At 38.7% G+C, this 27720-nt stretch overlaps 1 protein-coding gene across 2 annotated transcripts; it reads left to right on the forward strand.

Moving 5' to 3' along the window:
• Positions 1–26: 26 nt before the first annotated feature.
• On the forward strand, positions 27–27720 carry FZD6 (frizzled class receptor 6). 2 transcript variants are annotated; one of them, XM_062490774.1, is made up of 6 exons: positions 27–590; positions 17451–17647; positions 20060–21077; positions 23416–23564; positions 24803–25231; positions 25723–27720. In XM_062490774.1, the coding sequence occupies exons 1-6, from the start codon at positions 411–413 to the stop codon at positions 25877–25879; spliced, it is 2130 nt and encodes a 709-aa protein (XP_062346758.1). In that variant the 5' UTR covers positions 27–410; the 3' UTR covers positions 25880–27720. The 2 variants fall into 2 exon arrangements, with proteins under 2 accessions (XP_062346758.1, XP_062346759.1); XM_062490775.1 differs by lacking the exon at positions 27–590 and adding an exon at positions 1691–1811.

Genomic DNA, 27720 nt, shown 5'->3' on the forward strand with positions numbered 1-27720 from the left:
AGGCGCCACTCCCGGAGCGCGACTGCGCCGAGCCTCGGCCCCGGCGGGGTGTGTGGGGCCGGGGAGGGGCCGCGGGAGCGCCCGGCCCGGCCGGAGCTACCCTGTCGCCTGCAGGGCGGCCGGGCGGCCGAGCTCGGCCTTCGGACGGGTGGTCGCGGTCGGGTTTTTTTGTCTGCTGTTCATTTCTCTGTCCCGTCTTTGCACGTACAGGCTCAGAGAAGAAGGGATTTATTAAAGTAGCGCTCAGTTAAAATGGGGCCATAGCTGAAGCAGCTCTGAGGAGTCCTCTTGTGTGCCTTACTGCGTTGCACTGGAGCTAGCAGAGGAAGATGCGTGTTTTTACCCTTGTGCAACGCCGGTCTAACTACTGAACAGAGCGATGTGCTGCTGAAGTTGGAGATCCTGACAAAATGAAGGCACTTGTGTTCTCTGCGACCTGCAGTTTACTTCTGGCTCTGGTGCAAGGGCACAGCTTATTCACATGTGAGCCAATCACTATTTCCAGATGTTCAGGAATGCCTTACAATATGACTTTTTTCCCAAACATCATGGGGCACTACGATCAGGACACGGCTGCTCGCAAAATGGACGTAAGTTCTCCCCTCATCTGCTCCCCCTCCGATAGGATGTAACAAATTGTCATTAAGAAATTATTGGGGTTACCTGTTGCACTGAATAACAAGGCTGATAATGTTTAGTGAGTAGATGTTTCTTCAGACAGAGTTTTCTATAGCTCCTTGGTTGTATAAGCACTATGTAAGGCAGCTACCGACTTCCTCCCTCTACCCTGCCTTGGATCCTGTATTAGAGTGGAAGAGGAATGGGTGTAGCACAGCAATGTGGCTATTCAGAGCATTTTGGCAGAGCTGATCACATATAGCTCAGGCACCTTACTGTTAAGCAGAGCAATTGTTGAAATTCTCTGGGGAAATAGTTTATTATATCCTAGCCTGCCTGAACTCAGTGCAAAAATCGTTATTTAGAAGATGCTCTTTGCTCCTCTCTCACCTTACATCTACTGAGGAGAATCACCTGAAGTTATTCTTAGCCCTGTTCTCTGTTGTGGCTTTTGCATTCTGCTGTCTTCTGACTGGATGCTAAAACTTCTGACTGAAAGAGCAACTTTATTCCTTTAAACTGAAAATAAGCACTTTTCTTACCTGAACTGGCCGTAAGTGTGGTTCCTCTGAGAATATGCCACGTTGTGGAAAGGCTTTGCCCATAGCAATACCTGCAAAGGGTGAAGAACCTCTCTGGGTGAGAGGCTTGTAAAACAAGTTTTAAACCTGTTTTAATAATGGCTTTTCGGTGGTATGAGGAGGGGGAAAATCTTAACACGGGTCTTGAAAAGCTCAGTGTCTTGTGCTATGCGGAGAGTGAAACAGAAGTGAGTTGAATATTTGTTTCTGTTTTTTTTAAAAAAATATGTGGTATTAGAGGTACTGCTACTAAAAATCTTATTTGCATACTCTTTACTGAGCTTGGAGGAGGAGCTTGGTTCAGTTGCCAAAACATGTTTTTAGTATTGCTTGGGAAAATCACAATTCCTTGCTTGACCACCAGTTGCCAGCCTGGAATAGCACAGGCTTTGGTCTCACATTGTTTCTGTCAGCCCGGTGTAGATGTATGGGAAATTCTGGTATCAAATGTTAAGCCATCTGTATGCAAGCAGCTGAATTTGGCTGCAGATCTCTGACAAATTGAGGGTTTGGAAGTCAGGCTGTAGGCTTCAGTTGTGAACTGTGCAGTGCTTCTCCAGTAGTCATTTGTCAGGAATGCTTCCTGCAGTGTCTGCCACTTCATCTCCTCTGGTAGGTGGCTGCTTCTTACCTGGTGTGTGTTAACTGCAAGCGTTGAGCCAGCACTTGTCAGTATCTGTGCCTTCCAGTCATACTGCTATTAGGGCAGAGAGACCACAGAGCCATTTTTATTAGGTTGCTATGACTGACTTTTCTCAACTGTCAGTAACTTGTGCCTAGTGCATATATGGAGGGAGTTACTTCTGGAAAGTATTCATGGCTTACCTTATGTAGGTAAGGTAGCTAGCTGCCTTCATGCCATATTACATTAAAAATTGTGTGGTAGTAAGAAGTTTTGTTGTTTTCTCTCTTTTTCCATCCTGTCACCCTTATAATCTGACTACTACAGTATTGGATCACTGCTCAGCCAACTGGCTGGGTGTCTGCAGGGAATGACAGTGTCTATTAGGATTTGATTTGCCTACCCTCTTTGATTTGCTTCCTAGTCTTCTGTCATTCCCACTGCCTGGCCTCTAATTTGGTATTCCTAACTACTGTGGTGCTGTGCAGAGATTTCTGAACTGCCTCTTGTGTGGTGGTCTGCCAGCCTTTATTTGTGGCCCAGCAGTGATAATGGATTACTTGGTCAAAGCAAATTTTTAAGTTAGCTGCTTTATAGGTGAAAGAGTTTTTGCTCCCATTCTCTATTAAGTTTGTGTTGAATCCACTGCTAGTAACTACTAGTGGTTAGATTCAGAATTAATTTGGTAAAAGCTTACCATGGTTCATTGCTGCGCCTTCTTTCTGGGAGGGACCAGTGTCACATATTTTGATGTCATTCTTCATATCATTCAGTAACAGAGCCAGTTTGTCCATAGTTGATTGCAACAGAGAACCTTCTCAGGTTGTCAAAGGGTTCTGCTTTTCAGGGGACTTAGTGTTGCAGCAGGGGAGGAGGAGGAGTCACACACTTGTGGAATAGTGTTTAATTTCAGTTTGCAGCCATAACAGTGCAGCAGGTTAGGAGGTGGAGGAGACTTCTGTTGTTTTAAGAGCTTGAATTTTTCTGTAGTTTTCAGTCCAAACTTCATTCATACCAAAGAAAGAATTTTAATAGCATGTTTTCACTCTATAGAAGTGCTTTCTTTTGATCCTCAGTAGGAATGCTTAAAGGCTTTCTTTTTTAATTCTATCTTGCTCTTCCCCCTCCCCTCCCCCTACCTGTTCTCAAAATTGGGCATGAGATTTACATCTTAGCATGTAAGGTCTCACAGGGTTTTGAGGTTGAGGCCTGCAGTGTTTTGCTCCGTGTATCATAACTGACTCTGAGTAAGATGCTTGATCATGGAGTCCTAAGGCACAAGGTAGAGACTTCGTCCAGAAATGAAAAATATTTTATGCTGAGAGAGCCCTAATATTAATCCAGTTTTATGTTTCTACCCCTCTAAGAATTTCTGGGGAGTGTTTACTCCCCAAAAGGACCAAGATTTGTCAAGGGGACATGTCTCACCTCAAGGTGAAGTTCACTCTCCAAAATAGTGGTAACTCACAATGCCCCACGCTGAAGGCTCTACAGGTGTGTTCTGCAGGGAGTGTTGTGTAGGCAGAAGAGCTGTGCTGGGAATGTGTTAAATTGGCATTTCTGGGTGGTGTCTTCATAGTAGTCCTCCAGGAGAGGATGATGTGGAGCTATTGTCTCAGGTAGTGGTTGTCTTCCAGGAAAGCACCTGATGCATGGTCTTGCAATTCTGCCTCGTGTATCAGCTGTTCATAATAATAAGATATAAACCAGAACACTGAAACACTAGAGCAGGAAGATGACTAACTCAGTCCTAGGGCCTCTGTTATGGATGTTCTGGCTAGTGTGGATAGTCCCTCTGGGATCTTGTTCTCTGCAATAAAAAATACCCAATTTCCAGTTGCTCCCTCCACTCACATATTTATTTATTTAGTTTAATTATGCGCTTTCAACTTGACAGACTGAATTTTGGCTTCTTGAGTTTTACTTTATATTTGGAGTAGTTCTGTTTACACAACAAAAGGTGGCTTTAGGAAAGTAAAACCACATGGTTTTGTGGTGTGAAGTTTTGTGTATGTTTGCTAAACAGCTGCATGACTGTGGAATCTGATTATTTGCAGATGCCTGCCATCTCTGTATCTTAAAGCACTTTATCAGTAGCTGCTCTTGTTACTACTAGTTCACACTGGGAGGTGGAAGATCTAGGGTTTGTCTGATGGGGAAAATAAGTGGGCATAACAGAAGATCTGGTTCATTACAGCTGTATTTAAATAGGTGTAACTCCCCCTCGTGGTCATCTGCAACAAAAAGTCACTTCTAGTTCCAAAGTAATTCCTACTTTAACTTAGGTCCTGGAACAGGTTGTCAGCTGAAGGCATTATTCCATGAAGGCAGAGAGCTGCTATGTTGTAATTTACGTTCATATCTCTTAATCTGTTCTACTGCAGTTCTGGAATGTGTCCACAGGAGACAAGCCCTTAACACTTCCTGATGTGGGCAAGATCCATGGGTCTGTAGAAGTACAAAGGGGAAAAGGCTTGCCAGTGAGTTTTTACAGCAGACTGTAGAAAACACTGGAAAATGTTGCACAGAGAACAATGGAGTACCTCAGAGAGACTGAAAAAAATGATTCAGTAGTGAGTTTTCCATTCACTTCTGAGTTCATGGCCGTGTGCCAGAATATGTTATATGCGAGTCTATGGAGGGTTAAGTGCAGCTGGCTGCAGCAGGAATTGTGTGAGAACTGGGGTTGGTTTAGACAAAGGCATTTAGAGGAGGGTAAAAAGTACCTTCAAAAGTTTAACACTGAAGCTGCACAAGTTAGAATTTGTAATGTAATGGCTTTATTTGCTTCCACTAAATCTAAATTTACAGTTAATTCAATATAATGATGCTTAAAAAACCTGCAAACCTGGTGTCTGCATGTGTATCTGTGTACACACACAAGAAGGAAAAAGCTGTCTACCACTGTATGTTGGGAGTTTTGAGGAAATAAGTGCTGTTTTTTGAATAGGTTATTACTGGGATAGCTTGCGAAGTAGCACAGGTGTGAATTTACTTAATCTCTAGAGATAGCCATCTTTGCTTCTTGCTTGTACTGCACATGAGCAGTGCTTGGTATAATGTGTGAACCACTAGTACTTGAAGCTTAAATCTGAGCATCTATTAGGAAAACAGTCAATATTTTTGATCTGCTTGGAGTTACATTTTGTCCCTGGTGCTGCCTCAGACACTAAAGTGGAGAAATGTGTGCAGAGGTGTGGACATTGACCCAATGGAACAAACACAAAGGAGTCTTTAATTCTTATTTTATTTGTAACATTTTTATTATCTCTTTTCCATGGTGCTAAGGAGTGAGGAAGGCATTTGTAAAAAGTGGTAAATTTAGAACATCATGTGTTACTGTGTACAAACTAAGATAACTTTTCTAGCTTCTTAGAATGAATTGGTCACAAAAGATTCTGGTGATGAAACAGTTAAATTGATGCTTGTTAAATGGAAATTGGCAGATGCCAAGGTATTTTTTATAGATACTTCATATGGATCAAAGGAAATACAAGCAACTTACAGAACAAGAGGACTCAGTCTAAAGCTACGCCAGGGGTAGGTTGGAAATACTGGAATGGTCTGCCTGGGGAGGTAGTGGAGTCATCATCCCTGGCTGTGTTTAAAAAAAGACTGGATGTGGCACTCTGTGCCATGGCTTGGTTGAGGTGTTATAGGGCATGGGTTGGACTTGATGATCTTGGAGGTCTCTTCCAACCTAGTCATTCTGTGATTCAAAGCAGTACAACTGACTTCTCTGCTGATTATGTCTCAAGAAATATGGAATAGTTGGGCATGAGTAATTCTGTTCTGAGCATCACCATGGAACTTGCAGAAAAGCATTGACTAAGGGTTTGAAAACATGAGGGTTTTCCGTGTAATTTTGTAAAATACCATAAAAATTTGGTATGTCTGTTCATTTTTTTGTGCTCTCTTGCTCTCAGGTATTCCAAAGAAACATACATGATGTTTAATTCTTAGAGTGGTGCTTATAGCAACATTCATTAACCATTTTTGCTGATTTCTGTGGGTACAGTAAATTGCAGCCACCAAAAAAGTGTTTGTTACCGGTAGTACTGAGGCCCTTCAAGTGTGATTGGCTTGTGCAGATTGACTGAAAGCAGACAGGCAAATGTGTGTAATCCCATAACCTTGGCTCTGAGCATATCAGTCATCTACAAAATCTGCTGCTGCTTTCTCTGAGCAGCAGGACTTGTCCATTTGGTAACGTGAATAGCACTGCCTTGCTCTTTGTTCTGCAAGGATGCTGTTTAGAATGCATGGGGGTCCAAAGTAACGCATGCTTGACAAAGAGATGGTAGCTGGGATTCTTGGAGATGGTGTTGACAGTATGATTCCAAAAGCCTCCTCTTCATCCATCTTCAGAGCCTATGCCTACAAAAGCAAGTAATTTGGTGTTACAGGAGTGGATCAGTAGGTGAAGTTGTCATCACACTCCTTATTTTTCTGCTGCCTGAGACAGAGGAGTTTTACTCTGGGTTAGGTTTTGGCCAGTCTCACTGTGCACGAGGTCTGAAGCTGGCCTACGGAGGGCTGTCTTGCAGATCTTTGTCAACAGCAGAGCTCTGAGAAATACCATGGTATGTTGTTGTCTGTCTCCTGCAGATGTCTGTCCCTTCTGCAGTGCCCTGATTAATGCCAAGTGTAGCTGTAAGCTGTTGGTGGTTTCTTAGTCTCGCTGTGCAGCCTTGTCTCCAATTGTCTCTTCTCCACACTCAAATCTGCAATTACTGGCTAAATCAAGGTAGCGATGGACTTAGTCTTGTGGCTGTAGCCTACTCCTAGAGGACACCTGCGGATGAAAGGAACAGCTTCCCTGAAACTATTTATATAGAGAAGGAAAACAGGAACAGAGCTACTGAGTTTGTAACTACTTTACCTTCACTGTAATAGGAGGCAGTTAGGGCTTGGGAGCTGAGCTGTCTGCTGGGAACACATCACCCTTGGAGCTGGGGAGAGTCAGCATTGGGTACAAAGCTTTGAGACACAGGTGCAATTTCCATATTGTCTTGGTTTTTTTATAGAAGTGGCTGCTGCCCAGTGGAACCTTGGAAACTTTGCCTGGTCATTAGTAAAACCTAGCATTAGATTAGGTAGGATAGGTCTGCTGAGGATGATGTGGTGACCATAATTTTGAGGGTCATCTTCACATATCTTTCTTTGAATAGCAGGCAAGTAGGACAGAATTGTATGTTGCTGTGTGCTGGTGATCCACACTGTTTGCTCTCTGCTGTCTGTGAGCTGTCAGACTGTGTGGGATCAACTGGGCAACAACTCACACCCAGTGCATTGACCCATGGCAGCTCTGGCAACGGCAGCTGGATTGTCTTGAAGGACTTGGTAAACCAAGGTATATTGTGGGACATTGTTGCGAGGCTCATGATGTTTGTCATCTACAAATCTAGCCTAAGAGTGGCAGAGGGTCCCAATGTCTTTTTGAAGTGAGCTTTGTGGTGTTTGGGTGTGAGATGTTCTTTGTCCTCAGTGCTGCATGTGTCAGGAGGCTGGGTGGAGCTTGGGCCCTTGTTGAGTGCTGGTGGAGGTGGAATGCAGGCTTAGTTTCCATTTGCAGGATGTATGTTCAGCGTGTCAACTTGGCTACAAGATGCTATCTAGGTCTTCATTGATAAAGACCATAAAAAGCAAACAGTCCAGAAAATAACCACATTGGATGGGAAATGTGGTCAAAAATCCATGTTTTTTTTCCCTAGTTTGACAGTGCAATGATTAAAGCTGACAATTTCTAAAAGTACTCTTGTGTCATCTGTTGTTCTCTACTGTGTTCCAAAGGAGGGAGTGGGAGTAGCTACATCACAACATTTTCTGCCTTTTTCTCTCTCTGTGTTGACTGTTGATTCTCCAGCCCTTAGGAGCAAACATGGTTCCTTTGTCACATGGTTGCCTTTTTGTGTCTTTTCTGTGTATTTGTGTGCATCTGTGATTGCTGTTACACATTGGCAATTTGCCTGCCAGAGAAAAAAGATGCATATGTCTTCCCTCTTCTTCTGAGCTGTGTAGTGTAGATGAGTGGAGACTTGCTTGAATCCTGTTTAGCTGTTGGGAGAAGTGTGCAGGGGGTGTGTAAAAAGCTACTGTAGATGGAGGGAGAGAAGCCTGGATGATCAGTCTCTGTAGGACAGTAAGGATGTCTTCTTACTGAAGATACCTCTCCTCTAGACAAGAGCTTTCTGGGAGAAAAGAAAAAAAAATCCACCTTTCCTGTACTTAAACTTCTGGTAGATCAAATTATTTCAGAGAATAACCACATCCTTCCAAGTTTGTCTCATGCTGTAATCCCCAGAGGGCCTGCATAAGCAGATTTCTGTAGTCTCAGTAGCTACTGCCACAAAGCATTTAGTGGCCAAACTCTCCACACAGTTGTCCTGCATACAAAATTAAAAGCATCAGTTTTCTGGAGAGGGACTGTACCCATCCAGCCTCATGGTGACCTAGCAATACCTGTTTGCTAGAATGCCATGTCCCAGCTGCATATTGTTTCACGTGAGCTAATGCTCTTGCAAGGAAGGTACAAGGTGCACCATTCTAAAATACAGTTGGATGGGGAATCTCGCTGGGGATTATACCCAGAGCTACAAACAACATTTAATGTTGAAGATTAACATGGCCCAGAAATTGTAACATGACAAGGTAAAAGAAAAAGTGGCCTTGAATTTTTAGAACAGGAGAAATAGGGAGGATAATGAGGGGAATGTCACCAAGATGAGCACTGTGGGCTAACAATAAGGAAAGTGTCTAATGCAGGCATTCAAAACTGGGGAGTGTCTCAAAGTATGACCAACTGGAAATAGTGAAAGCAGAAGGAAGAGGTAATGATTGCAGATGCTGAGGTAGATGATGCAGCTTCCTGGGCTTCATCTTGGTCAGGTGACTTGTGCATGCCTGACTGATTATCTCCTGCATTGTAACAAAGTTGGGGTTTTTTAAGACTACTAAAGTTTTCGTTTAGTACTGCTAAAAATGCATGAAGTAGGCAAGGAAGAAATGGTGCAGGGTTACTACTCTGGTAACTTTGGTGGTGCTGTTATGCTCAAGTGTGTCTCCACACTCACAGAGAGAGGGGGAAGCATGAATCTGGATGACTTTTGGAACCAGAGTAGTAATGAATTCTGCTGGAATTTCTTAGAAATGTGGGGCTTTTTTAAAGATAAGACAGTCTGTCAACATTATTACAGATAATCCTTTATTGCACAAAGTTGAGCAATAAATGCAATTACTCCTGGAACACATGGCAAATACATGGAGAATTTAAGATTTGAGATTCTTATGCTACCACAGTCCAGATGTAATGAAGCTCTGTCTAGACTTCAGATGTCTGAGGGCCTGCAGTATACCTTCCTTCAGTTAGCTTTTAGTTGTCTGTCTTCTATACTCTTGTCTAGCTTACACAAAACCTGACCAGATACAATGTATAACTGAAAATCTTTGTCAAAATAGTTCAGTTCTGTAACACTTGGGAAAAAGCTCTCATGTTTGTTAAGGACTGCAAATTGCAGAGGCTGGAATATCTATAATTTAGGTCAAGCTATAATTTAGGTTAAAACAAAAAATGCAGTGCTTGGTAATAAGCTGTTTTGAAAAGTATTTGAAATACTTGTATTTTAGTTTGCTTCAGATAGTGAGATGCAATATTCCTGTTTATACTGCTTATAACCTTTGCTATAGTTAAAAAATATGTATTTTTTTATTTTGCATATGAAAATGCTTAAAGGGAAAATATGGATTTGTTTTACTACAGAAAGAAATTCAGTTGCTGGATCTCTTCATGGGCCATCCACTTCAGTTGGACTTGGTCCTAGTGAGTCCCTTCCAACTCAGAATATATTGTGTCTTTGTACAGTTAATGCAAAACCATTCAGAGTGTATAAAAGTAAAAAAGCAGAACAGCCTGCTTTATCCTTCTGTCTGTGTCCATTTATACTGTCAGTGGCACCTTAAGTACCAAGGTGTCATGTTGGAATAGTATTTTGGAGTTTGTTTATTTTTTTTTTTAACTGCAGGAGTGCCTTGCTGTCCTATTGACCTTTGAAAACATTCCCCCATGTGCCTTATCCTTACCTTGGTAGGATTTTTGATTAATATTCCCATGACCTTTGAATAGCTAATATAAAATTTCAGACCAGAATATATATGCAGCCACATGTATGTATATATGTGTGTGTATATACACGTATGTATGTACATGGCATGCGTTGGGTGAGTGATGGTGAAGAGTTTGCAGACAGGCTCGTTCTTGTCACTGCTGGGTGACTGGGCTCCCTGAGCAGTGGCACAGCTGGCTCCTGAGCTCTTGCCTGGCTGGTTCAGCTGGTGGGGGATGAAGCTCAGCCCCGCCGAGCCCACCCCACGGGCACCTGCCTTCCTGGCGGCCAGACCCTGGGGGCTCCACAGCACAGGGTTTTTGGGATCCTTTAGCTCCCATCCTTTGCCCTCTAAACGCTGACCTTCAGGTGCTGAGCGGCAGGGACCTCCTGGCCCGTACAGCTGTGGGAGAGGCACTGCTGGGCACAGTCCAGCTTATCAGCCACTGCACGCTGGGCTTTGTTCACAGCCCTGTGACAGTCTGAGTGCATGTGCTGCCTTTGCTGTTCGGCTGAAGGACAAAAATAAGCTGATATCTTTGCAAACATCTTTCACTGCAGAACAGCTTCGTTTGTCCCACTGCCTTGTTTACTACTCTTTTCTTTCTTTGCACCACCCCCACCCTCTACCAGCTCTTTGAACTTCAGATTTTCACGGAGTAGGAAATTTAAACTATTGTCTTTTAAACTATGGGGGCAACCTACTTTGTACTCTGACAAAATACTTCATTCTTATCTATGTGAACGTTAAATGTATTACATTTTTAAAATGTTTGAAAAGCTTTTAGATTAAACACAACTTCATGTACTTTAGTTATTGTGGAAGCTGCAGAAAGTAATGCGGTTTTTTAAGAAGCATCTTATTAAAAATAAAATTTATGTATGTTTTATGGTTTTGTTTTTACTTCTGTCAAATCAGGATGCACTAATAATGCATATTAAACTTACAAATATTCACATTGATAATATATATCTTATATTCATTGATAGCTAAAATATAAACGGTGACTTTTAGTCCTGAAAAACTTTTGTTGCTTTACCCATGTAATTTTAACTAAATTGAGAAAACAGAAATTACAGCTAATACTTGCTGCTGGCAGCAGTAGTTGATTATTGCCCACAGCTCAGGTAGAGACATAGTGTGTATGGGCTCTCAAATGTGTTCATAACATGTTCCTTGCTGATTTAAAGGGTGGTTGGCATCGCACTAATGTTTCTGGGCATTCCCATGTTCCTGTTTTCCAGTTCTGCTGTTAAGTAGCAGCTTTTAGCAGGCATGCAGCAGCAAGACACCGATGCTTAAGCTGCCTGGTCCTCCTGCAAAATCCTTGCACACCAAATTAAGTGTATTTAACTTCCCTTTGATCTAAATTCATCAATGTAACTTCCAATGGGAAAACCCTTGTCTTTTCTCAACCTTGAATCTGTTGAACTTGAAAATTTCATCCTTCATTTAGTTTCATGTGTTGGGACATTTATTTATCATGACTTAGTTAATTGTGCATGAAGTAGAAGTCAGAGATTCTTGGCAGCTGATTCACTATGGCCATCAGCAAATTGCTGCCCTTGCCAACCTGTCTAGAAATTGCATGAAGGCATTAATCTCTCTGGGTGTGATGCTAATCTTGTTTGCATCCAGTCGAGAATAACTCCATTGTAACAGTAGTGTAGGATTAAATCAACCGTGCCATACTTGCTCCACTGTTTTTAATTGAAACAGATTATCATTGTAAAAGTGGTTAAAGACACTGTGAAGATTGTTAGTGTAGCTCTGTGAGTTTGAAGAGTAATTAGTCTCCTCTTCTGAGATCCTGTATGTGCACTGTGATTGACAGTGGCTGTATTTCCTGACTATCACATCTGAAAACTTACATGTTAATAAATATATTTGGGTTAGGGTTTGAGGCTGTACTTCAGTTCTGTAGTGACTGGATAGTAGGTTTATTTGTATGGTGCTGTAAGTTATTAACAATTTTTAATTATTATTCATGAAGGTGCTCTGTGAGAAGCAAGGGAGTTGGTGATCTTTCTGGGTCTCTTCCAGTTTGAGATATTCTATGACCTTAATTACTCATTATTTAGGTAGGTGTTATTTCCTGTAAAGCAGATACATAGTTAAATGAATAGCAATGTGTATCTTTAATATAGATAGGAATCTGAGGTACACAGTGTAGTACAGTTGTAGAAATACAAATTTAAGTCTGTCTTTGCTTCAGTGACTGAAATACAGAGTTCTGTAAACAACAGGGCTGTAATGTTCTTGCTTTAGTCACAAGATCTGTATCAAAGAGGTGACATGGCTTAACACTGAGACAGTTGGTGTCTGTCATTGTTTACTCAGTTAACCTCAGCTTTAAGTGGATTGGTGAAAATAAGTGTTTTCACTTGGTAGGTAGAGCCCAGTGGTTAGGAGAACAGATTGTTACTGTCTTAGATATCTGACTCCAGTGGCTGAACAAAGGCTCAAGTCCTCTGTGTATCTCAGCAATTCAAGGTATTTCCTGTCTCTTACAATAAAAGTTTGCCATAGCTGATTGTAACAAAGACCTTGATATTTCAATCCACAGTTTTCTATATTATGAAAGTACCTCTGTGACGTTAATCAGCAGAGTACAGGAGAATATTTTAATTTACTCATTTTGGCTTATGCTGGTAGTTATCATACATCAGAACCCCAAAGACTGATAATCTCTGGTAATGCTTCTGTCTAGGATCAGACTAGGATGAGGTACAACAGAGCATTTGGAATGTCTGCATTTCAAATGCTTGGAATAATGGACTTGGAATAATGAACTTGTTTCTCTTGTGTATTGGAGTCGTAAGCCTGCTAAGCACAAAACAGAGAAGCACGGTGAGCACAGGGTCCATATATAGTTCTAAGTTGCAATTTACTTGTTGGCAGAGCACATTTAAGAACATGTTTACACTTAGACATTTTTTCTGTGTTTTGCACCATTTGTTTTCACTTGTCTCAGTTGTGTTACTGTTTGTAAAACCACACCATAACTGGATTTCTGAGGTACCTTATTTTTTGCCGCTGGAGAAAACATAACATAGACGTCTACCACCTCGTAAAGAATCTAGGACTTAATAGTGTTCATGCTTGTTAGTGGAAAGTTTGCATCCCACAGTCCTTGGTTCTTCTCTGACAGTGTTTGAGGCAGTGCCCTTCTTGCTGTTACAGGCTACATCATCTTTGACTTTGCATCAGCCATTACTTTGTTGGTTTGGGGGTTTTTGTGCCGTTGTTTTTTTTAAAGACTGTTACTGTATTCTAGCTTGCCTTATATTTACTAAGTTTTGTTTCCCATTGTCAGCAAGATGAGAACTTATATTTTAGAATTTATATGGGCTATGTGAGGCTCCCTTTCTGTTTTTTCAGGAGTCTGGTTTCACTCTATTTTTATTCTCATCACCCAATGTGCAGATTTTCATCTCTTCTTCATATGACAGGGCAGTGGTTGCTAATGCTTGAAATGCCAAGTGCCTTGGTTTCCTGGAAGAGCAAATTTTGTGAGTTTGTGCCACATTCAGATCCTGAACTTCCTGAAGAGAGGAGGATTATGGTATAAGGTTCTGAGTTTAATCCCAGACTTGGATGTTAGGACACCAGCATGTGCTTGCACACATCTTACCCAGTTGACCACTAGGCAAAGCGTGGTTTGTGTTTGGGACATCCGTGGTTTGGATAAAGTGCCCTTGAAGGAACTGAATCTTACTGTCAGTGAGCTTGTGATCTTGGCTTTACTTTTTGCTTCCAGACTATGCAGCTGGAGGAGCAAATACTTTGGGTTTGGTAAGATTTTGCTTTTATGGTCCATATGGTCCATCCACTATTTTCGATGAGCAAACTTTTCCATTTTGGCTAGCTGGAAGTGAACCCCACATTTAAAGATACCTCATTGTCAGCAGAGTTCCAGGCACAATGTGCTAACACTTGTGGTGTTCTTAAATGGTAAAAGTAGGCAGTTGCTGAAAATAAATCTGTATTTTACAGATCCCGTTTGTGTGTGCTTGAGGCAGAGTTTGAGAAAACTCATTGGCTATAAAATCTATTAAGAGTTTTTTGAGGGACTCCATACTTCTGTTGAAAGGGATAATTCAGATGGTATGTTAAATATACTTAAGTTTCCAAAAACATGGTCACAGCCTGTATTTTTTTAAGAAACTCTGCTGGGAACCCATTGGAGACTTTGTTTTCTAATGCCTGCCTAAAGAACAAGAAGGAAAGTAGGAATAGATAAATAAATAAATAAATAAATAGATAATGTTTTTTCCTAATAAGAGGTATTAAATCCTGAGCTGATAGTTTCATGTTATACCAAATAAATGACTAGAGTGGTTTCCCGTAGTTACTTGTATGAAACCTCTGATGACAAACTAATTCATAGGTGGAGCTAGAAGAGGAATAGACACTAAGTTTGCTGAGAAAACAAAATGGAATGAAAGATTTGCAAAGAGATCATGTGCTAGGTGCAACTGGACAATAAAACTAGGTATGATTTAGGGTAGGGAAATGCAGAGTAATAAGTCTGGGGGAAAATAACCCACAGAGTAATAAATATGGGGGGGGGAAGTAATGCCCACTGTCTTTACAAGTAGGTGGGCACAGTATTTCATCAGTCACTGTCACTCAGAAACTCTTTGTTGTCACTGGAAATGTGATGTCAGTCTTCACATTCAGTCAAGGAAAATAGAAGGCAAAGCATATTATGAAAGGAGCAGAAATCAGAATTCAAGGCATTAGTGTATTAATATGTAAATATAATACAAAAGTGATAGCAGGAAGGCAAAATGACATGGAAAAAGTATAGTGCAATCTGTTATCTGTTTATCAAAACACACATTAGGCTGCAAAACCAGGAGTTACAATAAACAAGTAAAATGCAGTATTTTCTCACCAATATCTGCTTAAATTATGCAGGACGAGTTACTGCTGTAGTATTTTAAAAGGTTTAAACTTCAATGATTGCAAAAGGGATGTGTTTCAGGAAGAAACATTGTCACTGTCTTTTCAACACAGTGGTTGTGTTACAATGTGCAGCTTGTTTCCTAAACCCTCGATAGTAGGAAACTGGAGGAGATGTCTGCTTGTCTTACTACAGCCCCCTTGCTACCAGCCAGGGTGGAACGAGGCTGAATGGTTTAACTCGGGAGGTCAGCTTGTATTTTCTTGCTCTTGTGCTCATACTTTCAGGTGTCAGAAAGTAAATATTTTTAGCAAGCTAAAAGAAATAAAATAAATATTGTAAGAACAGTTACTCTTGGCAGCCAAGTCCTTGGAATTCTACTCTGATTACGTTATAGGCTAAACATAGCATTCTTTCCAAAAATTTGGATTTTTCAAATTATCTGTTAGGGTGGTTTTGCATTTAAATACAATATGCTCTTTAAACGGGTGTTTAGACAATGACAACATGCTTTAGTAAAACTCTTTTAAACATTTTATTTTAGGTTGTCATTCGTTATCTACCTCTAATACACAGTATCATTATGCATATTGTGATTCTTGTGCTATTTGAGCTTTTAGGTAACTTCGTATGACAGAAACTCTGTTATGAGTGGTAAAGGTTGGTTTTATGTGATGGCTTTCTTCACCCTCATTTTCTGTATCAAAGGAGCAGGCTTAAAATATGTAACCTTATTAGCTGTGTTGGAAAATGCTATTTAAAAACTGTCAAGTTGCTTATAAAAATAGTTGGTAAAATACCTTTGTAGGTAAAGTCAGTTTCATTGAAATAAATACTGAGATTTTAAAACATCTTTACTCTTTTAGATGACATTGATGAAAAACATTTTGGCTGATAGTCCAAAACTTGCTCTAGAAAATTAATTTTACTTTTTATTGAATGAGATGAACTGTGGGTGACAAAAAGGAAGAACTCATAACAATCAAGACAAGTTCTACAAGACAATGTCAAAAATAAACTCAATTTCTGTAACAATTGAATATGACTACCCAGGCTATTTTGGTTATCCTAAGTTCTGGGAAGAGCAGAGCAAATAAAAATTACCACTTGAGAAGAAAAGAAACATCATAATATGCAAAGGGAATTGAATTAATTTAGAGTAAACTCCTAACTACTTTTTAAATCTGAAGATGTGCAGCCTTTAGGAAATAATCCAATGTATGGAACTGGAACATAAGTATACTAGAATTGCATTTCTCTCCTTGTCATGAGATATTCAAATCTTGGGTTCCAGCTCAAGAGGAGACATTCAGAGAGGGGATCAAACTAATGTGTGCTTGTTGTAATGTTATGTACAGATGCAGCACACAGCTGGAGTGCTCTGAAGTGTATTGCCAACATTTTTTTGGTTTCTCATAAAGCACTTCTATGTTACTCTTGCTCTGCCTTATCGTTTTTCTTCTTCCCCACACATTCCTGTATTTATTACTAAGGTCCTTTAAGGACTTGTAGGTACTCCATTTTGTAAGGGAAATTTTTTTAGCAATGTATTTTCTTTTAAATGGCATGTTCAGTAGTAATACTTGCTTCTTGGGTAAGGATAGATGGAGATGTAGATGTAATGTGTGTATAGGATACTTAAAAGCTAAAAAAAAGTAAGGATACTGTTCTGGACTCAGAATCCAATCCTTTCTTTTACAGCCATTGGTTGAATGTTTGAGACACGTAGATATTGACAGCAAAGAATTAAATAAAATTATTAGGAAGTAAAAGCCTTACTAAAAGCTTGACCTACTTTGAGAATTGCATGCACTGTCCGTGTTTAATATCACACATAACACTTGCACACACAGTAGTATTTTGGCCAAAATAATTTGCCCTAACAATAAAGCTGGGAAAATGTAGAACAGAAAGGCTGGGGTTTTCCTGCTTAAAAGCCTGTCTGACTGTGAATAAGCAATTGAATACATTGAGCAGAAAAAGTTAAACTTCATTCTATGAATTCTCTGGTAGGAGCAGTCATCAGTTATTCACTGCCTGGTACTTGAGAATCCAGGCAAAAAAATTCTCAGTCATTTTGAGAGAGACTTGAAGTGAGTTGTTTTAAAATAAGAAACAATATTTGGACCTCATTAATAAAAAAAACCCAAATTTCTTTAGTGTGAGAGAAGATGAGTACAACACAGCACTTAGGACTGAAAATGTAATCTAACAGGAACTGCAGGAACAGACACACCTTGAAAAACCTCAGGGCATTTCTTTAGACGCTGACTGGTGTACAGAGAAACTCAATGTTTTACTTTATTTTTAAAATATCTTGGGCATTTATAATACCTTTCAGATTTCTAGTTGTTGTCAAATAGGAAAAATGAGGTTTGGATAGCCAAAGCTTGTCCAAGATCCTGGGGCAAAGGCTGGGCTGGAAGTGCTAGCGGAGTCACTTGCCACTCTCTTGCCAGTGAGTTTTGCTTTTTCCAAACTGCTGAACAAACACTATTTTCTATTACCTTTTCAGACCTACATAGGATTAAATATGAACCCTAGTGATGAAAGTTGGTTTTGATGCTCTAAATTATCTTTTAAAAATTGCTGACCAAAGACTTTTTCTTCCCTGTAGCCTTTCCTTATTCTTATGAATCTTCACTGTTCACCAGACGTCCACACATTTCTGTGCAGAGCCTTTGTCCCAGCCTGCCTAGATCAGATTCACGTGATTCACCCATGTCGAAGCCTCTGTGAGAAAGTGTATTCTGACTGTAAGCAATTGATGGACACTTTTGGAATTGCATGGCCTGAAGAGTTGGAATGTAGCAGGTATTTTTCATATTGACAGGTGGTGGGAGTGGTGTTTTCATGTTTGACCCAGACTGAGTTGAAAGTCTGAGGCAGAATGTTAAATATTATCTTGCTGTAACTTCCTTACTATGTTGACCCTGCAGTGCTTATGCACGGGACCATTTCTTTACTAAAACTTTTTTGTTATTCAGATTATCACCTGCATTTTCTGCCTGTGACATTTTTTACAGCAAAGTTCTGCAGCAGTTCTTTTCAGTAATCAGATCCCTGCAAGAAGTAGCTTTTTTACTGTATATTTCTAAAAGTTTAAAATATTACATATTACAGCATAGATTTTGCTTTGGTTTCTGATATCTAAACTCAGGACAATTATGCTTACTTTATTAGGGGTTTTATTATTTATTAGGGGGTTTAGAAGTAACTGTTCATAAGATAATGAAATATGGAATATTCTCTATTTGAACAGACACAGAACATTAAATAGTAGAAACCTTATCTTGCTCCTAACTGCTTAAATGTGCCAACCTACTCTTGTGTTACTTTTTCTGTACTGCCTGCCAAAACTCTCCTTTCTGAAATGTCACCTTTTCCTCAAAGGTGTTCACATGTCTGTTTCAGATAGAGGACAGTTAGTACTTCATTTAGGGAAAAAATGTCAATATATTCTAAATGGAAACCACTGGAAGCACTTCAGTGGAATCTTCTTGAGATTATGACCTCCAACTGTGGATATTTATAAATCACTAAATCCAGATTTTGTTTGTTTGTTAACACACATCAGGCCAAGAGGTACGGGAAAGGAGCAGAGACTGGAAACTCAATTTTTCAAACGCACATGGAGTTGCTAATTTGTGATGGGGCTGAGAGAGAACTGGGACAGTAGTCCTGTGGATGACCTCTGGTAGAAATCAGTATTGGAGTCAATATGACAAGTGGCATTAATGCCATTTCCCATAGTTCTGCAGAAAAAACAGAAGTTGTGGGATTTTAAGAGAAGAAGGCATTAACTTCTCCTGTCTTCTTTGAGGTTCTATGCAACAATAGTGCCCCTCAGCCATCAGATCTCTTCAAGGATTGTTTTAAAAAAGTAAGACAATTACAAGTGAATCCAATTTTTCAGTATGTCTTTAGAATGACATTTTAAATCAAATTATGTTTTTGCAGGATTTAGTGCAGCTTTACATTATTTTATTACTGCTAGCATTTACTGTAAATGAACCTTTCTGTTCATAAGTGAAGTGATACCTGGTATCACTTCTGGTAGCCAATACTGAAAAGTCCATGTCCTTGTTGTGAGAAGTCCAGGATGTTCTTAGAGCAGCAGAGATCCTGCAGCTGCAGCCCATGGAAGAGGAGCTGGGCAGTAACTGGAATACTGAGGATCACACTTCTGTATTTTTACAGATGAGCATGAAGCTTATTAAGACAATGAGTGAATGAAGTTCAGTCTGTTTCCACATGTACTGCTCTAGCCTATGGTTAATGAAAGAATCTGCCATGGAATCAGTTTACTTAACAGTTGGTCTGGATTTAGTTGGACAGCATGGTAGTGCAGTAAAACAGAGAACTGAAGGAGTTTTTAGCTGGAGCTACGCTTGGATACTGAATTAAGAGACTCTTGTAATACTGTTTGACAAAGAATGTTGAGATAACAGAATTTTAAAAGGTTTAAAAGCTGGAATACAAAACTTGTTCCTTTAAACATACACTTAAACTTGGAATGCATGTCCCATTTTGAGTAAATACTTACCTGCTTGATTTATATAATCTCATCTGAAGATACATCCAGCACTGCTAATATGGTATCATCCATATAAAAAGATCACATCTTGTGTCCAGTTAAACCCTGGAGCAGTTGAATCTTGAGCAGTTTTTAAATTAACATCACAGAGCTAGAAAATTCCTAAAATACTAATAATTTTTACAGTGCTTGCATTTTCTACCTTGTTTTCTTTTCTGTTAGGTAGTTTATTGTTGGCAATGAGATAGCAGATGTACTAGTCATCAATTATGGTGTCAGTCTTCTTCCTTAATTGAAGCTTGCATTTTGACAAGATTTTTTGCTGTTGCAAACAGTGTGTTACCAAAAATTTTTAAAAAGTAACTACTGTAAATATTTTATGTACATATGTAAAAGTGTAATATCATTTTAAAGTGTAGAATGATTGCAATTTGAGTAGCGTTTCATAAACTATAAAACAACATCTAGAGAGCAACAGTTAAATGAATGAGATTGAAATCTTCAGAAATTAAGATAGTTGAAGTTTGGGCTTTATGCCATCTGATTTTTTTTTTTAGTATAGTTTCACATTTGTGTCTTCTATAAAATTTGAAAGTGCTTAGGATCAGATTTTTCTCATATTTCTAAAAAGTAATTCTAGTTGAAAATGAGGGCTATTGAGATATTTCCTCTTCTCTTTATTTATTCAGACTAATCAATTGTGATGAGAGTGCTCCTGCCACTGCTGCTGTAACTACAAACGTACATGGAACTCAGAAGACCCCAAGCCAGATCCGAAGGGATTATGGATTCTGGTGTCCCCGACACCTGCACACTACCAATGGACAAGGCTACAAGTTTCTGGGAATTGATCAGTGTGCACCTCCATGTCCCAATATGTACTTCAAAAATTATGAATTGGATGTAGCAAAAAGCTTCATTGGAATAGTTTCAATCTTTTGTCTTTGTGCTACGCTTTTCACATTCCTAACTTTTCTGATTGATGTTAAAAGGTTTAGGTACCCAGAGAGACCAATCATATATTATTCTGTCTGTTACAGCATAGTCTCTCTAATGTACTTTATTGGATTTTTACTTGGGAACAAAACTGCCTGTAATGAGGCAGATGATAAGTTAGAAATTGGTGAAACAGTTGTTCTTGGCTCCCAAAACAAAGCCTGTACCGTTCTTTTCATGGTTTTGTACTTTTTCACTATGGCAGGAACTATATGGTGGGTGATTCTGACTATCACTTGGTTCCTTGCAGCTGGAAGAAAATGGAGCTGCGAAGCTATTGCCCAAAAGGCCATGTGGTTCCATGCAGTTGCCTGGGGAATACCTGGTTTTCTAACCATTATGCTCCTTGCAATGAACAAAGTGGAGGGGGACAATATCAGTGGAGTTTGTTTTGTGGGTCTCTACGACCTGGACGCCTCTCTGTACTTCGTGCTTTTGCCCTTGTGCCTTTGTGTCTTTTTTGGTCTGTCTCTCCTTTTAGCTGGCATTATTTCTCTAAACCACGTGAGGCAGGTCATTCAGCACGATGGCAGGAACCAGGAGAAGCTCAAGAAATTCATGATCCGAATTGGAGTTTTTAGTGGTTTGTACTTGGTGCCACTTGTAGCACTTCTTGGATGTTACGTTTATGAACTGGTGAACCGGAAAATCTGGGAAACTACTTGGGTGTTTGACCACTGTGACCAGTACCATATTCCTTGCCCTTATCAGGCAAGTAACATTTTCCATTATAAATAATACTGTGAAGTTAATTAGCAAAAACCCTTATGCATATCTGCCATGCAATGAGTAAATTGTTTTCATGTTATCAGTTCAAAAACATGGAGTGATTAATTCCTCTTTAAGTCAAAAACAATGGAATATTACTTTTGCTTTGAAAATTTTAATCTAATTTGTAGCATTCAGTTAAATTAAATTCCACCTTGCAGCTCTAACAGAATATGTAGCTTTTTTATGATCTTTAGACTTCATGTTACAAATTCCGATGGAGGAGGGTCCTTCTTCATAATATTTGTTTCTAAAAGTATTTGCTTAGTACTTAAGTGCCATGCTCAGTATTAAAGTACATAAGTAGAATTTTCATCAATTTTAGTTGAAGCTGAAATAATGATTCTTAAAAATTTAGACTAAATTTAATTTTAAATGCTGCTTATGACCACAGATTTAGAATCACTTTTTTCTTCTTTTTTCTTCAAAGTGTAGAAGTGTAAACCACCTGAAATTACAGAACAAATTTCCCATTTTTTTCACTATAGCTATCATTTGAAGACTGATTTTCAGAAATGCAAAGAATTCTTTATTTAAAAATAACCAAAAAAAAAGCAAATAAAGAAAAGAACCTCAACTTTAAATTGTGGAGGTGGTTGTATTTAAGATTTGTCTCTTAAAATGCAACTTGGAAAGACTTTAAAATTAAATCTGCCTGTGTTCAGTGGATTACATCTGCTGCAAGTTCCAGGAAGTTTTATATGCTTACAAGTATTGTTTCTTTTCATTTAAGAGCAAATATATAAGAAGACAACATCACTAAGAGAAATGCAAGTGTCTCTTGTCATCTTTCACTGCATTACACTTCCCACCTATTTTTTGGCTGCAGATTAAAAATGAGGAATATAAATGCAGCTATCATGGAATGATCAGGATTGATCTCTTTACATTCCTAAACATCATTTATTATCCTCTGGATTGAAGTCAGTGTAGTTTGAAAGTAGCACTGACAACTTGGCTATTTTGACTTCCAGTACTGTTTCATAACAAGTGTATTTTGACTTCATTGAGTTTTCTTTTGAGCTCTGTATAAACGTAAATGTTTCAGAATATACAAGTTTGGAAACAAAACTTTAATGCTTTAAAAAGAATCAATAAATTTGTTTTGTAGTGCTTAAATATAACAGCTTTGCATAATAACACAGAGCATGTATTTTTAGCCTTTAATTATCCCACTAATTAGGAAGGAATATCAACATTAAATATTGCAAAAATATCCACTCTATGGTATCTGTCCCTATAATGGACTGTTTGTACTAATTGTGGAGTAGCTTAAAGTGGTGTGCTTGGCCTTGGCTTACCTGATCTGGCTTGTAGACTTTTGTTACCTTTGCCAGATGAAAACCAAATAAAAACAAACTGAAGTAGCTAGTATTACTTGGCTAGCAAAAATAGTGACTTTCACAGATGGCAGATAAGACAAGTGGCATAACTTAAATCTGCAGCATGAGAGCAGAAGATAATGATCTCTTGCTGAGTTCAATGTCTCAGCTCCTATGATACAGCTCTGCAAATAGGTGGATTAATTTTGCAATAAACAGAAAGCTACTGTGTAGTTCCCTGCGGCTCCTTGAAGATGCTGTCTAATCAGATTAACTCCCAACTAATCCTTCCAGTACCTGAAGGGAGACTAGAAGAAAAAGGAAGGGAGACTTTTTACATGGGCCTGTAGTGACAGGACAAGGGGGAATAGCTTTGAACTGAAAGGAAAGTTTAGATTAGATATTAGGAAGAAATCCTTTACTTTAAAGGTGGAGAGGCACTGAAACAGGTTTGCCACAGAAGTTTTGGATGCCTCATCCCTGGAAGTGTTCAAGGCCAGGCTGGATGGGGCTTTGAGCAACCTGGTCTAGTGGGAGGTGTCCCTGCCTGCAGCAGCTGGGGTGGAAGTTGATGATCTTTAAGGTCCCTTCCAACCCAAACCATTCTGTGATTCTGTGGTCCAATTGCTGTTTCTTTTAAGTGGAAGGGATAAATCTTTTATACTTGCCTCTGGAGAACGTTTTTACTAACACTATTACTCCCAAAATTACCTTTCCTTTCAATTTAAAAGAAAAACAATTCCTTCTGACAGATCTCTTCTGTGTGTGTATATTCAGCTGAACCACATCTGGCTTGACTGTACATGTCTGATGTTTGTCTGCAGTACAAGTCTCAACAAAGAACAGCAGTCATAAGGAGAAAGTCTCTAATTTAAGAAATTTGGTTTTTTCATTACAAAAAATAAATCAATGAATATATTTTCTTCTTTGCATTTATTATTTTTTTTTTTATCTTCTAGGCAAAGGCACTAGCAAGACCAGAAATATTTTTGTTTCTGATGAAATATTTGTTAACATTAATTGTTGGCATATCTCCAGTGTTCTGGGTGGGAAGTAAAAAGACCTGTTCTGAATGGGCCAATTTCTTCAACAGAAACCGCAAAAGAGAGTAAGGGTTTTTTTATCTGTTTTTTTAAAGTGTATACTTAAATTTGGCTTTCAGACATGTTTGTTTATATATAGCTCAGGTAATCAAAATGTTGTCCTCAGACTATGTATGCTGCTTTGGGCATCTGCAGAATTCCGTTGGAATCTGGGGAAGTTTTAAATATGCAGTGACTTCTTAGCAACAGTCTCAAGAAGACAGAAAATATTTTCCTTTGCTGATTTCTTTTTTGCAGAGCAGAAGATGTGTTGCTGTGTTTAACATTGGCCAATACATCTCTGGTTCACAGTCAAAAGAGGAAAGATAATTTCAGCCATCAGTTTAGTTCTTTTCATGTGTTGTGACCACCTCATTTGACACAGTACTTAGTACAATGTTTACTGTCATGCAATAATAGTATCTTCTTTTCTCCTCTTCCAGGCTTATTTTAAAATTAATATTCATTGAACCCTCCTATCAGTTTTATTGCATTAATCTAGTTCTTCTTTTTTTAAATTAAACAGAATAACTCAGTTTTATTACCTAATTTAAGCAAATTTATATCTATGGATTTAAACAGGTTATAAATTTTGTCGCCATTTCTTGTAGTTGTCATTTTTTTCAATTTTTTTTATGGCTTGATTATTTATTTTCAAATTATATGATACTTATAAATGATACTGTGGTTTTAAATAATTTTGTTTCTTTGGCTTTCCCAAGGCAGTAGTCTCTAAGTTCTTTTTATTTTATATTTACATTCCTCAGTGGTTAATTTATATCTTCCTTTCCCTCTTCCCTCTTTTTCCATTTTCTGTAGAATTTTTTCTTGTGTTTCAGACGTTAATTGCTTTTAACTGCAAGGATTTAAAAATAATGAAGTAATTTTTACAATGCTTACCTTTTTTTCATTTGAAGGTGGCTGACTCTATATAAAGCTGGTAATGCAGCTGCTTATGAGCTAATTCTTCTTTTCTCTCTAGTAGATCATTAATTCACTGTAGTCATTGGACCTATTTGTAGAAGTAAGAAATGTAAGAAATGTAAAGAAATCTGCTTTATTTTTTCTACAGACAATTACTTTAAAAGGAGCCATTATGATTTTTTCTTCTCTTTTCAGATACAGTTTTTTCCCTGTGTTCATTAACAGCCAGCTCAGATTGCATCACTGGTTACTGTTCTTTAAAGTTTTGTGTACTACTCTTTACTATATTATAGCTAAGGTTATCCTCTTTGTTCAGTTATGTGCTTTCACTCTCTTTCAGTCCAATCAGTGAGAGTCGAAGAGTGCTGCAAGAATCATGTGAATTTTTCTTGAGGCACAATTCCAAGGTTAAACATAAAAAGAAGCACTACAAGTCAACTTCACACAGACTGAAAGTCATTTCAAAGTCAATGGGGACCAGTACAGGTGGCACAACAAATCATGGAACTTCTGCAGTAGCAATCACTAATCATGATTACTTGAGCCAAGAAACCGTGGCAGAAATTAAAACCTCTCCAGAGACATCTGAGAAAGAGATTGAGGCAGATGGAGCATCAGCCCAAAGAGTTGAGGAAGGTGAAAACAGTGGAGATCAAATGTTACCCAGTGCTAAACTGACCGTGGATCAGGTGGAAAGGAGAAACAAAGCAGATAGCACATGTCATATGAGTGCTTTGGCTGAAAATATTAAGAGAGTAGATGAAGGAAGGTAAGGAACCTGAACTCAGTATTTTTTTTTTGTTTATACATATTACCATTATTTTTGTTAGTTTTCTGTTTCTTCTCTCTGAAGAATCAGGGTATTCTCAGGATGCAACTGGCCTTCAGCAGCTGTCAGGAGACCTTGCAGACTGTGGCCACATATGTTTAGCATGTGGGCTGTTTCGTATTTTTGTAGGATTCTTCTTTTCCTTTTAAGCATTTTGTGTTGGAGCTCCAGCTTGTTAGGATATTCTTGCCTTGTTGAACAGTGACCCTCTAGGAGCCTGTGATTGCACTGCAATCACTTTGAATGGTGATGGGTCTGAAAAAGAGCAATGGTGACCATAGGCTTGGAGAAGTGTACAGAACTGTACTGCATTCTTTTCAAAAGAATACAGCTGAAGACATATTATGATTTCCCTACTCTTCAATTACACTGGAAACAAAAAATTAAACTGTGCTTAAAATTTACTCTGTTTTATTCTTCGTTACTTACAGAATAACTCCCAGAAATTATTTTAGTGAATCCCCTTCACTACAAAGGAGCTGTTCCCAAATACCTGATGTCTCACAGTCACCTTCCATATCACTGCTCGTCTACTCAGCTTCAGACAGCAGAAGAGAGCTGGATTCAGGAAACAGTTCTAATCCTTGAAAGACTGAAAATTTATATAAACATTTGCATTGTATAGAACTGACACGAGTTCTTTGTTACACTGGAAATAATGGATATTCTGTGCCTTATTAAAAAACACACATATCCTGCTTTGCACTTAAAAATGTATGTTTTGTTGTGAGGACAGCTGGCAATAATGTACTGTATTTAATCCTGTCCAGGACTAATGGAAATTGAGGTTCTGTAGGACATGGCAATAATGTAAGAAAAACATGAGACACAAATATTATTCCTTACATAAAGAACACTTGGTAATGAATTGCATTAAAATAATGCTTAGAAAGCACTGTTAATTCTCAAGGTATAAAATTCTGTCTGCCTCCTTGGTATTTTTCAAAATTTGTTAATTTTTTTCTCTTTTTTACTGTCTCTTAAACAACAGTATCACTTATTTAAGTGATGCACAAATTTCTAAATGCTCTCTAAATGATGCATCATGCTGTATCCATTATAGCGCTGGTTTATGGTAGCTTGTACACTGAATATGAAAAGTAATCTGAAATTATAGCAGTTTTTGTACAAAAAAATGAGTTTTGTAAATAAGTGACTGCATAAGGTCAGTCTTTAGAGCTACTGTTTTGTATGTATTGTACAAACTTGGGAAAGTTCCCGTGCTTCCTTTAGGGTGTTGCTGAAGCCAGCAGTCCCCTGGTGATCAGCCAACATGACACAGTTCTGAGAAAAGCAGGCTGGACCTTTATCCATAACATGCACTGATATTTGGGGTGAGACGGGTCCTGCTACAGGGATGATGCAGAGGGTGCTGCACTGTCTCAGAAAAATGCCTCTTGGAGCCTCTCCTGGCATGGTGTTCCAGGGCATGGTGCCAAAGGGAACACCTCAGACTTCTGGGCTTGCTGGGCACAGTATGACATGCAGGCTTTGGGCTTTTGTCCTGAGCTGCAGCGACAGCTCGTCCCATGCTGTTTCTAAGTGAGTAACTTAATTTTTTTTTTAAATGCTATGAAGAAATATCTTGCATATAACTGCTGCAAATAACTGTTGAATTATTAATATGCAGGCTTCTTTAGCGACCTATTTACAGAGAAGACAGCCTTAATACTTTTCCTCCAAATTCTAATTTTCTACAAAGCCTAATTTTCTATTATGCTACAGTGATATATTTTCTCTAACTCAAAAAGGCCTTGATACATATAGCCTTTCTTAGGCTAGGTGGTTCTCAAGAGCAAGTACTGCTGATGTGGATAACAATTACATCTGACATGAGTCAAGATTTTTTTTTAAGAGCCATTGGGATTTATTACTTGAAATAATTTGGAGACAGATTTTGTTGTTTTCTAAACCTAAATGTCAGTGCATTTTGTAAGACTCTCCAGCATCTTGCATTTGACCACTAATAACAATATTTCTCAATGTTATGATATTATGCAGAGAATTTACTGTGAGTTGGGGCAGCATTCATGGTGATGCATTGAACAATGAAAATTCGATGGTACAAAGGGCTTGTAAATGCTGGGCCAGCAGGAACTACAGTTCTGATAAACCAAAGGTATTTGTTTTATCAATTACGCATTAAAAATTAAATTTCTTTGTATTACGGTATCTGCATTTTAGCATTTGTAATTTATTGACTTCAATGGGATATGCTCTTTCTTTTAGAATTTTCCCATTAAAAGTATACAGAACTCTTGCTACTGAGTGGACAGTCAGAAAGATATTAAAAACCTCCTGTGAAAAGGTGCACTAAATGCCCTTCATTTTTCTAGTTGTGTTTGTAACCACATAACTTTATACACATGTTCAGTAGTTCTGTTGTTACTGTATTTGTTAGTAATAAAATATGCTATTGTACAGTAAGA

This window comes from Cinclus cinclus, chromosome 1 (assembly GCF_963662255.1).
Source record: "Cinclus cinclus chromosome 1, bCinCin1.1, whole genome shotgun sequence".
NCBI lineage: Eukaryota > Metazoa > Chordata > Aves > Passeriformes > Cinclidae > Cinclus > Cinclus cinclus.

What these genes read in the sequence shown, in the direction of transcription:
- FZD6 (XM_062490774.1), top strand. Translation starts at nt 411, where the DNA reads ATGAAGGCACTTGTGTTCTCTGCGACCTGCAGTTTACTTCTGGCTCTG. An exon ending in CGGCTGCTCGCAAAATGGAC is followed by an intron (nt 591 to 17,450) that starts GTAAGTTCTCCC and finishes TCTTCCCTGTAG; the next exon opens with CCTTTCCTTATTCTTATGAA. An exon ending in ATATTCCTTGCCCTTATCAG is followed by an intron (nt 21,078 to 23,415) that starts GCAAGTAACATT and finishes TTTATCTTCTAG; the next exon opens with GCAAAGGCACTAGCAAGACC.